Source organism: Podarcis melisellensis (assembly GCF_964234715.1).
Source record: "Podarcis melisellensis genome assembly, chromosome: 6".
In the NCBI taxonomy this organism is placed as follows: domain Eukaryota; kingdom Metazoa; phylum Chordata; class Lepidosauria; order Squamata; family Lacertidae; genus Podarcis; species Podarcis melisellensis.
In genome coordinates this window covers 41,523,851-41,537,383 of record NC_138538.1, presented here as the reverse complement: position 1 = coordinate 41,537,383, position 13,533 = coordinate 41,523,851, and the positions used below count along the sequence as shown (strand labels likewise).

General features: G+C 46.7%; 1 protein-coding gene across 11 annotated transcripts in view; it reads right to left on the bottom strand.

Annotated features, from left to right (window-relative positions):
• PLEKHA6 (pleckstrin homology domain containing A6) overlaps positions 1–11,485 on the bottom strand; it is a 185,965-nt gene extending 174,480 nt beyond the window's left edge. For 5 of the 11 annotated variants that reach the window (XM_081914538.1, XM_081914543.1, XM_081914530.1 and 2 more), the window contains exons 1-3: positions 10,942–11,483; positions 9,383–9,459; positions 6,764–6,821 (exon numbers count right to left, since the gene is read on the bottom strand). In XM_081914538.1, coding sequence (XP_081770664.1) covers positions 6,764–6,821; positions 9,383–9,459; positions 10,942–11,027 — 221 coding nt within the window. In that variant the 5' untranslated portion in view covers positions 11,028–11,483. Of the gene's footprint in view, positions 1–339; positions 494–1,353; positions 1,380–6,763; positions 6,822–9,382; positions 9,460–10,941 lie in introns of those variants that run through there. The other 6 variants (XM_081914539.1, XM_081914531.1, XM_081914540.1 and 3 more) reach the window with 4 other exon arrangements.
• Between the last annotated feature and the right edge of the window lie 2,048 nt (positions 11,486–13,533).

The window sequence follows — 13,533 nt, the reverse complement described above, 5'->3', positions numbered from 1 at the left end:
CTCTGCCAGCCCAGGCAGGCTCAGTAGCATTCCCTGCACGCCACAGCAGGATGTCCATCCGAGGCAGAAAGGGAGGCGGTGTCAGGAGAGGGGCTGCAAGGCAAGCTACCCAGAGCTGCTGCCTCTCTTTCATCCCTCCACCCGCCCCCCCCCCACTTTTCCCCCTCCTGCAAGGAGCCTGAAGCTGGAGGTTCTTTGTCATTGCCCTGGCTCTCGCCAGCATCCTCCATGAAGCCCCGGCGCTGCGTGCCGCACCTGTCCAAGGCTGCCCGGCTGACTGGGCGCGCGGCGCGTGCAGGCTGCCGCTCTCGGAGGAGCCGGAGAGGGAGAGACACTCACCGTGCAATGGCTCCGGGCGGCTCGCCTCCGGGTGGGCAGATTCCAAGCCATGGCGATGACCTGCTGCTGCTGCTCGCTCCGAGCCAGGACCCTCGTCTTCTCCTCCTCCTTTCTCCTCCTGCCCGGCTGGAGCAGAAGCCTTCCTTCGGATGGATTCCTCCTCACTCGTCCTCCTCTCCCGCTAGCCGCTCCTCACCATCTCTCTCCCCGCGGCCACCATTCATCACCAGGGCTCGCCAAGAGCAAGCAGAAGGGGGAAGAGCGAAGAGGAGATGCTGATGCTGCTGCCGCTGCTGCCGCCGAATCCGGCATCCTTCCCCAGGAGCCCGAGCTGGGCATGCTCCATGCGCTCTCCGGGGGGATTTAAACGTCACGTGACGCCCGAGCTGTCATTTAGCGCAAGGAGTAAATAGTACCCGAGTGGGGGTTAACCCTTCCGCAGCCAGGGAGGGAAAGGTGCTGCGTCAGCGGGGCGCACGCGACCCCCACCTACCCACCCCCGATCGTCCGCGCGCGCACACACACACACACACACACAGAGCTGGGTCTGGGTGGGGTGGGGGGCTCTGGGGCGGGGGACTGGCGCATTGTTGGAGCCCTGGGGCTTGGGCGATGCGGAGGACCCCTTTGCGCACCCAAAAGTCCAGACATCTTTTGGAAATGTGAGGTTAGCAATAGCAAGCAAATGCGGACTCCCTGGTCTTTTTCTCCCCTCCTCCCCACTGCTTCCCAACAATCCCACCCCACCAAAACGAGGGACTCGAACCACGGACCACCGAGGAAGATCACTGTAGCAATGCAGCTGCGGTCCCTGGGCACACGCCATACATTTAAAGCGCGCGCATATACACCCCAAAAATAGAATACTGGGAACTGTAGTTTGTGAAGGGTGCTGGGAACTGCAGCTCTGTGAGGCTACAGTGCCCAGGGTTGGGGGGGGGTTGCTTTAAATTATACTGCATACACAGCCACAGTCTTTCTGCTTCTGTCTTCACACGCACCACCGATGCTCACCCTCTTTTCATTCACTCTCAGAAACTAAGGCATGGCTGCTCCGCTGCACAACTTCTCTTCCCTCTCTCCTCCTCCATATCTGGGGGTCGTGCTGCTTCTTTCCTCCCTTCAAGTCAGTGTCCAGCCATGGCAGGGAGACAGAGACGCAGAACTGGATTCACGGGGCCCGGGCAAAGGCTCCCCCAAGGAGCAGGTCACGTTAGCCGGCTCTTCCTGGCAGATGCTGCTGCGTCGTTTAGGGAGGGAGGCGGTTCAACCATCTTTTCAATGCGCTCCATACAGGAGGGGCAGAAACCCAGTTCTGGGTGGGGGTAGTCTTCGTAAAGGAATTGCCCTCCTGTAGCTTTCCTTCACGACTGTCCCTGAAGATTTTCCGCAAAGGGCTGTAGCACCATACAGCCCCATTTCACCGATATGCGCGCGCACACACTGAATGAATGAGGCAGCTAAGAGTTGCATGCTCAATCCCCAAGTTGCAATCAAGGTATTCAGTCCAGAGAAACTAACCCCTGATCACAGGAAAAGATAATAGGAGAACAGACAGTGCTGTATTACCGAGAGAAACCTGCTCCCAGCTCCGGAAATGGGCTGTGATGAACAAGGGACATTGAGGGCACTTCGCAGCACAGGCTTCTGCCTGGTTACTCAGAAGTAACTCCTGCTCTATTCAATGGGACTTACTCTCTCAGGCAGGTACCGGTATATACATAGTGTATTAAACCATTAACTTCCTGAGTCTCAAAACCCCCAAGGGCACCACGATTAACAGCAGCTGTGAGGGTTTGTGTGGCACATGGTACCTGTGCATTGTACACCCATGGGGTAAATCGCAGTTGGGGAAGAGGGTGTCCAGAAGAAGGGTCCCACCATTACCTTTTGTGCCTCTGCTTTTAGCTACTTTCATTACAAGGCTACAAAGGGTGGCGGCATCATATGGCTAAAATTCAGATCAAGAGTAGGGCTTGCAGATTGCATTAAGGGCCATCTCCCCCACCCCAGCCAATAACAAACACTGTAAGGTAAAGGGACCCCTGACCATTAGGGCCAGTCGTGACCGACTCTGGGGTTGCGGTGCTCATCTCGCTTCATTGGCTGAGGGAGCCGGCATACAGCTTCTGGGTCATGTGGCCAGCATGACTAAGCCGTTTCTGGCAAACCAGAGCAGCGCACAGAAACGCCGTTTACCTTCCCGTCGGAGCGGTACCTATTTATCTACTTGCACTTTGACGTGCTTTCAAACTGCTAAGTTGGCAGGAGCAAGGACCGAGGAACGGGAGCTCAACCCATCGCGGGGATTTGAACCGCCTTCTGATCGGCAAGTCCTAGGCTCTGTGGTTTAACCCACAGCACCACCCACGTCCCCAAACACTGGGGAGTACTTTAATAGGAAATATAGCATGCAGGAGTGATTAAAAGCCACCAGCTCCAACCACAGCATAGTCTGGTCCAAATCAGCTATGAACACACTCACCCCAGCTGTTAAAAAGACGACCATGAGAAATCTTGTTCACGGGTCTCCCATGTCAAGTCTAGTTTAACTCTCACAGTTCTCTGGCAACCCTCACCCCACGCTGGCACTCCTCAGAGAGAAGGTTGCACAATAAGATACTGTGCCAATATTTGGGACTCCCAACTGCTTTGTTATAGCAAGGGGTTTAGGTAACTATGTGAATATAACAAGATTTTGTGTTTTCCGTACAACTTTATATTTTGGTAACGGAAGACCAGGGACTCTTCCAGTATGCAGGATTTAAGGTTGCAATCCTATTCGCCACTTATCTGGAAGTAAGCCCCATTGAACTCAGGTGACCTGATGAGATCTGCATAGGCTTGCACCAGACATCCATTTGTAAGGTGAATGCGAAACTGAACATTCAGTTGCCGCTTCAGGAGATATTTTGGTGAAATTTGAGCCTGGCCCCCTCACTGGACAGTCCCTTTAAGCAGGAAAAGCCAGGGCTTGGATGTTCTGTACAATGTGTACAGGGCCCACCTTTTGGAATGGCTGACTAGCTAGCATCTCAATTTCATTAATAATAAAAAAACACATTCTCCTATGCTTTATATCCCACATAAACACTCACACATCAAGTATGTCGCGGTGGCCTTGGAGACCAGGGTTCAAATGTCAAGGGCTGGAAAACAGTTAAACCTCTTAGAGGGTGTAAAGAAAAGCTGTTGTTTATTTGTATTTATATACCGTATATCTATAGCTATAGACACACACACTTTGCTGCCTGAGACAAATGACAAGATAGTGCCCTGCCCTGTCCCTCCAAACATGCACATACAGAAGGCAACTGGGTTTTTCCACAGCAGTGGAGGGACAGCATTCTCTGCTGTATTGGAAGGCAGCAGGCTAGTTAAATAAACACAGGGCAGGTTGTAGGCACACCCAGGTATGTCCTGGAACATTTTATGGATGCAGCCCACCCTACTCCACCTCCAGCATCTGCTGCCTGAGGCAACCACCTTACTCTGCCCAGTGCTTTTTTCTGGGGGTACTCAAGGGTACACAGTACCAGACCCTTTTTCTAGAAGAAAAAGCACTGACTCTGCCTAATATTGCAAGGCTGGCTGCCAAGTCTTGATATGCAGCTCCTCTGTGGGTAAATTTGGTCTCAGACCACCAAGTTCATGTTTTCTAGTAGGTATTACAGAAACATTAAGGGCCTTTTCCATAATGGTTATGGGGTTTTTATGTTTGGCAGATGTATTATGCAACATGTCATTGATACATTAGTGGTGGACCATCCACACATCATGCCACACTGTTAGTTGTTTTGGCATTGTTCCCCAATGTTATTGCATTATTGCCACCCAGAGGGACACCCTTTCATTACACTGCAAGAAACGCAGGACAAAGAATAATCCTGAACATCTGCAATATAAAAAGTTTAAAGGATTTGAGCAGGACGTTATAGAACATGCACCAACTACAAATGGAGTATGTCTGCCCTGAAGCCTTTGCAGGCATAAACAGCGTTGACAACAGGCCTGTGTATAACTGCCCTGATACCATTATGAGCACAAATCATGAGGAATGTCCAAAGATGTCTGGAGGGGCTATGAGAAGAGCTGCAGTTTCAGTTACAGAGAGAGATCCTTCAGAATGGGGTATCTGTCTGTGGCTGGCATCTAGCTGCTCTTTCTGAATGGGCAGAGCTGGCGCCACAGATGGTACAGGGTTGGGAGGGGTCACAGGAAGGAAAAATAACTACTCTTGAGCCTCTAATCCCCTCAAAGCTTTAGGGGATGATGGGAGTGGATTGGCTTTCACTGGAGGCTTTACTCCATTGCGCCCCATATTGCCAAGCCACTCCCACACCGCAGATAGGATGCAGCCAGGAATTAACTCCCTCCCTGCCCACTTGGCTCTTAAACACAGCCAAAGCAAGCTTCGGCCAACCATGCTTGAGAGGAGGAGGCGGAGGAGAGAGAAATAGGCCTTGTTTTGCATGCTACCCAAGGCTGCCAAAGGGATCTTTAAAAAAAAGCAAAGCTTTTCACTTAAAAAAATCACAGTCCCATTAAACACAATGGGCATCACTTAGTGGAAACTTCTTTACTCCAAAACAATCCAAACTGTGGCCCAGTTCATGTATAACATCAAGCTAAACCACTGCTCAACACAAATATATAATTCTGTTGCTGCCTGAGACAAATGACAAGGTAGCATCCTGTCCTGGTTTTTACTCATGGTAAAAATCATAGCAGTGCTTTGCTCATCCCCTGGTCCTGCTGCCACTTCAGCTTCCAAAGCTAGACCCCAGTTTGGCTTAGAACTAAGTCTGAACCAAGGGTCATGGTTTGTTTCACTTCTGACAAACCATGAGCTGTGTAGCCAAGGTTTGCTCCTGGTTATTTGGCTTAGAGATATGTGTGAACAGTTTTAGCAGCTGTGTTGGTTTGTCCCCTGTGAGGGTGGGGAAGGAACACAGAGGAAAAGAGATATTTATTCTCTACAAGTTTGAGTTTTCCTTGTGTATCATCTCACCAAATAATGAAGGGAACATTACTATATGCATCAAGTGAAGGTAAATAACAGTTTTTGCTCACATTGGTTAAAGCTGTTGAATGGGTTCGAATATGGGGTTAGGTTCTAAATCCAAGGAATTCATTCTGTGTTTAAGAACCTTCGGTTTTGATAAATCAGGGGCTTGGATCCAGACTGAGCTGCAATCCTACATATACATTTACCTGGGAGCAAGTCCCATTTAACTCAATGGGACTTGCTTCTAAGTTGACATTGATAGCAGGTATGGGGACCTTTGGCTGCCAATATGTTGCTGAACTACAACTCCCATGCCCTCCATACCTGTTTTCTATAGTAGTAGTAGCAGCAACATAGTACATGTTAGTGACTCTTCCTTAGTTTTGCACTCACAATAACTATCAATTTACTCTGATACTCAGTGTGGTTTGAGTATTGACTGGTGGAAGACCAGGGTTCAAACCCCCACTCAGCCATGAAACTCACTGGGGGACCTTGGGCCAGTCACTACCTCCCAGCCTATCTTACCTCACAGGGTTGTTGTGTTAATGAAAACAGGAAGGAACCATGTATGCATGCCACTTTGAGCTCTCTGAAGGAAAGGTGGCATATAAGTGCAATAAAGGATAAGCTAAGTATCCTGAGTCATTAAATCTGGCATAAACAGAAAGACCTTAGACACACTCAAGAAATAGTATACCAATAGTAGTATACCAATTCTGCACAATAAACACCGTAGCAAAAGTTGGTCGCTGAACACCTTCTGCTCTAGACAAGTGACAGAAAGTCAATGACCCAACCACTCTTTTTGTATAAATTGTGAGCTTTGGCACCATCTTGTGGAAAATTACTTCACATGTAGAGAGATCAAGAACATGAAGACACTACTCTGGAATGCAAACAAATGTATTTTATACTACTGCTCTGGAAACTGAACAAGGTCTTTTATGAGCTCCGCAGAAGAATACATGAACTCCCTGACATGAAGCCAGCTGGCTCTGGGGAGGAATGTAGCAGCCAAAATAGGTTCCAGAAGGGAAGGCCATGGAGAATGCAGGCTGGACAAGATGTTAAAATGTATTTATCTTAATTCATACAGTGTATTTCTACACAAAGCACCCAATGTGGTTAACCACAATAAAAATATGTTAACAAACCTACCTATAACAAATAAGCCAGGGGTAGACAGTGAGATGTCCTCCAGCCACTGTGTACTACCACTCCCATCGTCCTTGGACAATAGTCATGGTGGCTGAGACTGATGGGAATTGTAGTCCAAAACATCTGGAGGGCACCATTTTGGCTCCCCTTGTAAAAAGAAAAGAGAGGAGATGAACCCCATCTAAAACACCAAACAGCACTGGATGAAGTAGGACCATCATCTTGGCTTATCCTAAAAATTAGCAACTAACTTACTTGATAAAAAAGATTGCTCCATTTGACATCGTGTCCATCTCCCAGCCTTTGGGCATCTCTAAAAAAAAACAATGACAAAAGCAGGCATCAGTCACTCCTTAGAAGTGGGGAACTCTTTGTTTGATGGGGGGCAGAGAGGGCCCCCATGTTAGTCACTACAGGGGTAGCATTATGAAGGAGGAAGACATATATGTCTCTGGCGGGCAGCATAGCAGTTCTACACACTGAGGGGCAAACTAAATGTTCTGCAAGAGATCCAGAGTTGGGTCGCCTGACTTATTTTAAATTTTCAAAAAGCAATTGATTTGGATCAGATAAGTTTGCCATATTTCAACAGAGGACTCTTTCAAATAGAGGCCTGCCCTTGGTAAAAAGAAGACACATGACAACCGTGCCTTGGAAAAATCTACACAGGGTGGGATATAATGAATCACCATAGAACAGCATCAGCTGTTGTTGAGGGTGCGCTTGTTTTGGGTTTTTTTGGTTACTATTTCACCTCAAGTGTGCTAGAATTTGTTAATATTTCAAAAATATTGCTCTCCTCCACCCTCAACACATACTAATCCGAAATGGTGTTCCTGACTGGACCCAAAACTCAAATGTAGGCTGCCTGTTTTCAGGGCAGAGTGTTAGTTCAGGAGAGTCTTCTGTAGAATAAAATTTGCAAAGGGTAGTATGGCTATGTTTTTCCCCCACCCCCAACTTTCATAGTTTATATTCGAAAGGACAGCCGCAGGTGAACCCTGGGGAGGGAGGGAGTGGGATCCTCGATGAAAGAGGCCTTCCTGTCTGACAACTCTTCGGCTTCCCAATTACAAACCTGATTTTCAGCTGTGTGGAATGTTGCATCTCAGGAAATTTCACCTGAAACCGACCCATCTCCTCCCAAATCACGTGCTGGCATTTGACTTTCAAAATGGTACACCAGAGTATCTCTTCTTATATTCTGCTCCCCTCGAAACCAGGAGCAGGGAACTTGTAGCCCTCCAGGTGTTGGTGGGCCATAGCTTCCATTATCTCCTGCTGAGGCTTATGGGAATTACAGCCAAACAAGCTCTGAGACCATCTTGGCTGTGAGTCCTGGAAGACCTTTTCCCACCTGGCCTGGGAAGGCGGGGACCTGATTGACTCCAGCTGCAAAAGCTGAGGCTGCTAAACAGACCCTTGGGCTGGGGTACTGTTTAGACGAGTTTGGTTGGCGGAGGGTTGGTGCTGTTAGATACACAAAAAAGTAATATCACTATCTGCTAAGTGTACATAGCATTGTGCCATAAATTGTGGTTTCTCAAATGAGTATTGGGTTGTTTTTATTTTGATTATATATTTTGTGGTTTTGCATTCTGGTTTTGTTCTGCGAGCCGCCCTGAGATATATAGGGCGGTATATAAATTCAGCAACAAATAAATCCACTGCATGCAGACGTCAGGGATTTTTTGAGACTGGGTGGTGCAGTGGTTCAGATATCAGATGAGGACTGAGGGGGACCCAGATTTAAACCCCAACTCGGCCATAAAGCTCGCTGGGCAATCTGGGGTCATTCACTGTTCCTCAGCCTATTTTACCTCAGAGGGTTGTTGTGAAGATAAAATGGGGGTGGAGTGGGAGAGAGAGCAAGAACCTCAAACACTGCCAGAGCTTCTTGCAGGGAATTCCAGAATGATTTTATAATTTACTACTGCTACTACTAATAATATCATCACAATTGATGCATGGAGGAGGAAAAGGAAGCAGGCGATAGAAAAAATAGGAAGGCTTCTTACAATGTCATTCATTACAAAGTGCAGGCTGTTAACAGGCAAGCCCCACTGGATTCCTCCAACCATATTGGAATGCTTGAATCTTCCTTTCTCTGATGTGGCTTGTAAAACTGATGGAAAGCTCAATTCGTTTTTTACATCCATACCAGCAGCTTCTATGCTCCTCTCAGTCCACGTACAGGCAAGGAATATTTTTATTTGCAGCCAGCTTCACCTTACAGCACTCCACTCCCATAAGCTGAACCCAATACACTCTGGTATCTGTGTCTGTCTGATTCTGGGTATTGCATGAGACTTTTAAAACGTTTGTCACTGAAGGGTATTTCAAAGGTCATGGAAACACTTGTGGATGGAATGTGCATTTTAACCATACTATCTGTCTTTCCTCAATACATTCAGCACTAAACAGCAAAGTTAATCTTTCTCAACAGAACTTTTAAAACTGGAAAATTCATGGCATCGCTACAGAGAAAGTCCCTCTCCTGCGCCATCTGCTTGCAGATTCACCTCACTCAAAGTAAAGTCATTTACACCTGAATAATGGACATCTTTTTTTTAGGGTGTTATGTACCTATGTCCTGATGCACCTTCCAGGTATAGATCATAAATCTCAGTTTGATACACACAAAATAAAGCACATGTGTTATCCCTGCATAAGCAAGTGGCATTTATTGAACCAATGTTAATCGGTTTCGCCTTGGATTCCCACTATTTTCCAGCACTTCTTTGAAAGAAATATCAGATACTATTCTAACACAAATAGTGTTGGCCAAGAGATGTTCTGTCAGTGAGAAGAAGGGAGGATAATTATCAACAGAAGAAGACAACTATTGCATTGGAAGTAATAGCATCTCCTTACCTGACCAAGTAAAATGGCCACTCTGGACGGGACAACCACTGCCTGGGTGTGTCCAGCAAGTAGATTTTGTTTCATCGCTGCAAAGGGCAAAACAATCACACTTAGAAAGTTTAAGGATTATCACCATATTCAAGAAACATCCCCAACCCAAGGGCCAAGAGTAATCCAGATTGCTACACTTTGGTATACAGGAGAGCATTCATAGTAGGGTAGACTTAAGGCTGACTTTGCAGTGGCCACCAGAAGGAGAAATACAGCTGTACAGCTCAATAAAATGTGCCACGTGTGGGCTCCCTGACTTTAAACTCTGTCATGTTTGCCAAAGGTTAAGCCATAGACTGGCAGTCTGCTGTGTGGCAGGGAGGAGGAGAACATCACCCGTCACCTTGAAATGCCTGAAGGGAAAGGGAAAAGGTATCCCATATACGAAGAGTGAACTCATTATGGAAGTGTGGAACCTTACATAGCAAAAATGGCATCATCTACACACAAGAGGGAACTACCACAGGGAGAGCAATGGGGGTTGAGCATGCTTAGTGGGCACAGGATGCTGATTTGACGGAGGAAGAAAAGATGAAAAAATGGTGTGATGGTAGAATGGAATATCCTGGAAAAGAACCGAACAGACCACTCCATACTGCAACATTTTGGTGAAGTTTCCACTTGCAATAGTAATATTTAATTTAGATACAGCTTTATAATGTTTCATTTTTTACAGGTTCTATATTCTCAGCAATCCTGACAACAAGCTTGCAAGGTAGGTCAGCTTTGTCATCCCTGTGTTGCAGACATCAGGGCAGAAGCGGGGGAAAAGTTGTTTGCCCAACGCCACCTAGTGATCTTGTGGCAGAAACTAGATTTGAACTGGGGACTTCCTGGTTCACAGCTTAGTTCATGGGACGCCGTCTGGGAGGCGAGAAACAGCAGCCTGAGAACCTTACAGCAGCAGGTAAGGAACATTTCACAAGCTGGGCTAAGGACATTTTATTTTTCTATGAAATGCTGATGAACATCAGTGATGCAGTACACAAAACAGGAGAGAGCCAGCAGGTTCTCCCCAATGAAAGTTTTGTAGTCAGATCATGTAAACAGAAAATCAAAATGCAGTTTAGAGTTGTAATCCTAAAAGACATTTACAATCACATGCTTAGAATGGATGGAACTTGCTTCCAAGTGATTGTGCTGAGGATCAGGCTGCAAGTATTCATGTTTCTTTTTTATAATTTTATTGTTCTATCTTTTTTGCAAACTTTTTGAGGATTTCTACCAACAAGTGGTGCATACGTTTTATGAAATGAAACTAAATAAATAAAGTGTCCTTTGCCAAAGTGCCCTACGACCCCTTGCTCTGTGCAGTGACTTAAAACCCAATCCTGCCCTTCTCTTGTGCGAACTGTTAGCATTCTTTCGGATTGTCTCTCCACAAACACACATGCCATTCCCACCAAAGAGTTGGCCCAGAAGTCTATGCACCTGCACCTGGCACAAACGGGGACTCCTCCAACCATCCACAGCTGCAGGAAAACCACAAACAACAACAGAGCAAGAACTGAACGTACTTGATAAAGAAGATTCTCCCGTCTCTGCAAACTCCATAAGTCCACCTGCCAGGCAGGTCGAGCCAGTCAATGTCCTCGGTGGCCATGAAGCCCTTTCCACTCACTGCAAAATCCACCAAGAACAGGGAAGAAAAAGAGCCAAAATTGCTCCCCCCTGCACCCCTGCTTTCAGCAGGAAGGGACAGTGGCTGGGGGTGTCTAGTCAAGAGAGCACAGATACCCAGCCCACCTGAGCCAGTCCCACCAGGATGTAGGCTGCCCAGCCCTTCCACAGAAACTCTTGTTTTTGCTGCAAATAGCCCAGGAGGGAGGAAAAACACAGCTGGCTGGTTAACCCTTCCAAGGTCCGCTTGTTGATCTTCCACCAAAAACCTGGAGCACCACAGGGTCCTCTCCAGCAGCAGCAGCAAGGGCAGACATGCTAAAACTGCCTGACTGTTTGAGAAGGCAGTTTCTTTCCTCTGCCTACTCAATCTAATTACCACAAATTAACTCTGGGTGAGGAGTGAGGGAGTTCTGCAAACTGAGCCCCGTGTCTGTGGTTCTCGCCTTCAAAAGCAGGAGGCATCTTCTGTCTCACCGTAGTCATCAATTAGAGCTTATTCACCAGGAAAGGTGGGGTTTGAGAACTTCCCCTCCATGGAGAGAGGGAGGGAGGGAGGAGGAAGAGGTCATAAATGCCTGCTTATCACCAGGGGCATGTGTTCCAAGCTCTTATACCACAAGCGGGAGAATGACAGCCTCACTTGTGCACTTAATCCAGGAGAAGAAGAAACCTGACCACTAGTGGAGCAAGGCATAACCAAGTGGCCAGGCTGCTTTGCTGAAGCATCATCACAGATCACAGGTGTCTGCTCCCCTGCTTAGACTGGCACAAACCAGTTTGCCCAGCTGCTGGGTGTGGGGGAAGATGTCCAGTAAACACACAGCATGGTAGTGTTTGCTTTTGTTTCAAAATGATGCTTAATTGTAAGATTATAGCTCTTTCAACAGACAGTCGTGTGGTTAAGGTCACATTCACACCATCCACTTAAAGCATGTGGCCTTACCCCAAGGAATATTGGAAACTGTAGTTTACTCCTCACAGAGGTATAATTTCCAGCACTCTTAGCAAACCATAGTTTCCAGGATTCTTTAGGGGAAAGCCATGTGCTTGAAACATGCTTTAAATATATGCTATGTGCTTCCAGACTGGTGGCACGCAACACAACCCCTTCATGGCTCTTCTGCTGTTAAGGTACGTGTAGAATTGCCATTAATTGCCATTAATTCTCCACAATTCAGAGGCATAGCGCTGGTGTTTCTCGCTATGTTTCATTCACACTAGTGAGTGCAGGATATCTGTGTGAGTGGTGAAGGTCAGGCCATGTCCAGATTACGTATTTATTGGGCATTCATCTTGATATGTTTGCACAACATTTGCAGGGAGGTTTAGCACACTGGTAACAGTGTGGAAGCACCCTCAACTCACCTGAACACATCATTTTAAAAATGCATTTAGAAATGTGTGCTAAATTACATTTGCAATTAAGTACCATTACAGATTACCACAGAACCTTAAACATTTTTTAAAGCATGTTTTACCAGAGTTACCAGAATTCAGAAAAGAACAGCCCCCCCCCCACGTGACATGGTTTCTTTCCATTTAATAGCTGCGCAACAGACAGAGCAGACTAGCAAGGGGCATTTATTCCAGTATGGAGGTGTAGCAATGCGGTAAGAACATCAACCGTTCAATTTCTGCCTGTACTGCTGCTGTTGCAGGCTTCTAGAAGAATAAATGAGTTACTCTAGATGAGGAGTTGTCAACCTGGTCCTACCGCCCACTAGTGGGTGTTTCAGGATTCTAGGTGGGCGGTAGGGGGTTCTACGGCACAAGCTGAATCCTCTTTCCATTGAGCACGGGTGGGCGGTAAGGAAATTTTACCATCAAGAAAGATGCATTAGTGGGTGGTAGGTATAAAAAGGTTGACTACCCCTGCTCTAGATGTTTATGCCCAATGGCCATGAGCAGTAGTACTTAGAGTTGGGGAGGGAGCATGGCTTAAGACCCATCCTCCTGACATCAACATTGCTGCTATTAAATGCCCCAACAGCATACAAATCAATCTGGCTAAGCTGATTCAAAAATACACACTCAAACCCCGCTCACGCACAAAAGCAATTCTCACTACAGCCAACCAAAGACAACCAACCACACCCTAAGCCACACCCAACCTCTCTCACCACCAGGGAAATACAAGTGAATCGTAAGAGAACCCATACAAGTAACGCTGGCACAACCCCTCACACACGCTAAGTAGGATAATAGAAGCATAACCACCCAACCCCACTCCCCCCTTTTCTTCTTCTTTTTCTTCTTCCAATTCATAAACCAAGAACTTACACATTGACCACTAATAATGAAACATGTGTTGTAGATATTTTCCACATTTATTATGCTATTTTTGTGATATACAAATGGCATGAGAAAACTTGGTATGCTTATTTGTGTAACATTATTCTTGTTTATAAAACCCAATAAAAAACAACAACATTGCTGCTGTTTATTGGGATGGGGTAGGCACTGGAGTGTCTCTACCAGTATACCTC